Below are 1,010 nucleotides of genomic sequence, written 5' to 3'. Positions count from 1 at the left end.
CTTTGTTAGTTCTGCTTGGATGCGTTTATTGCATAGCGACCCAGCACCTAACCTGCCGTGCGCGCACTCTGTCTACCAACCGCGACGATACCAGTCAAAAGTCGACAATATTGCATGGAACACAAGGAGCCCATCGCGGAATCCCGGATGGTAACAGTGAGATGCCGCTAAGATGCGGGTACTTCCACATTACAGACGCAACACGGACCAGTGGCCAGGGCGTGGGTCCGAGAAAAACTAGGTCCGAGAGAATCAACCACAGCAAACCGAAAAAGAAAAAGAGGTATCCTATAGCTGGAGATGCAACATGAGATTAATATGTATGATGTGTACATGCCGACTAGTCCGTGAGATGCAATAGTACTAAGGACGCCGGATCAGCGAGGACTGGCATGGCTAGAATGTACGATATAGTTTGTGTGTATACTGTGCAGAACGCGAAACACGGGCGGGCGAGCGCACCAAAGGCGTGAAGGAGAGCTAATATGTGCAGCGAACGACAAAAACGAATAAGTGAGACGCGGAACATCGAGCGCACACGGCCGACGCCCGAGCAGAACGGCGGCCAGCCCCCGGCCGGCCAGAAAACATGCGAGTGCAACGGCGCTGCACCCCCTGGCGCGCATAACGTGCGCGGACGGCAATTATTCGCGGAAAAAGCGCACGAGCGCGTCTCCGACGACCTCTGGGTGGCTCACGACGATGTCGTGCCCGCCGCCCTCAATCGTGATCAGCTCTGCGCCTGGCACGAGCGCCTGCACACGCGCCGCGTTGCGATACGGCACCACCGTATCCTGCGTACCCTGTAGATGTTCGTCAGGACAGGCTAGACACATGATGCGCGCCACGGATGGACTCGATGTCGATTCGCTCACCCAAATTAACAGCATACGTCCACCCTCCTCCTTCAGCCGTCGCCCGAGCGCCACGAATGCAGGCGCCAGACTCCGCACTGGCCCGTCTCGCAGCGACGAGGCAATGGCGGGGTTGAACCCAGGGAGGTACGCGGA

The 1,010-nt window shown here is 57.5% G+C and overlaps 1 protein-coding gene across 1 annotated transcript; it reads left to right on the top strand.

The window, feature by feature from the left end:
- Positions 1-485: 485 nt before the first annotated feature.
- FIBRA_09419 (uncharacterized protein) lies at positions 486-809 on the top strand (the record flags this gene model as incomplete). The annotated part of the gene is made up of 1 exon (XM_012321723.1): positions 486-809. The coding sequence occupies one exon, from the start codon at positions 486-488 to the stop codon at positions 807-809; it is 324 nt and encodes a 107-aa protein (XP_012177113.1).
- Between the last annotated feature and the right edge of the window lie 201 nt (positions 810-1,010).

The sequence above is a fragment of the Fibroporia radiculosa genome (assembly GCF_000313525.1).
Source record: "Fibroporia radiculosa TFFH 294 genomic supercontigs, scaffold39088, whole genome shotgun sequence".
NCBI lineage: Eukaryota > Fungi > Basidiomycota > Agaricomycetes > Polyporales > Fibroporiaceae > Fibroporia > Fibroporia radiculosa.
Note: the sequence above shows the minus strand (reverse complement) of the source record. Positions and strands in the feature narration are given on the sequence as shown.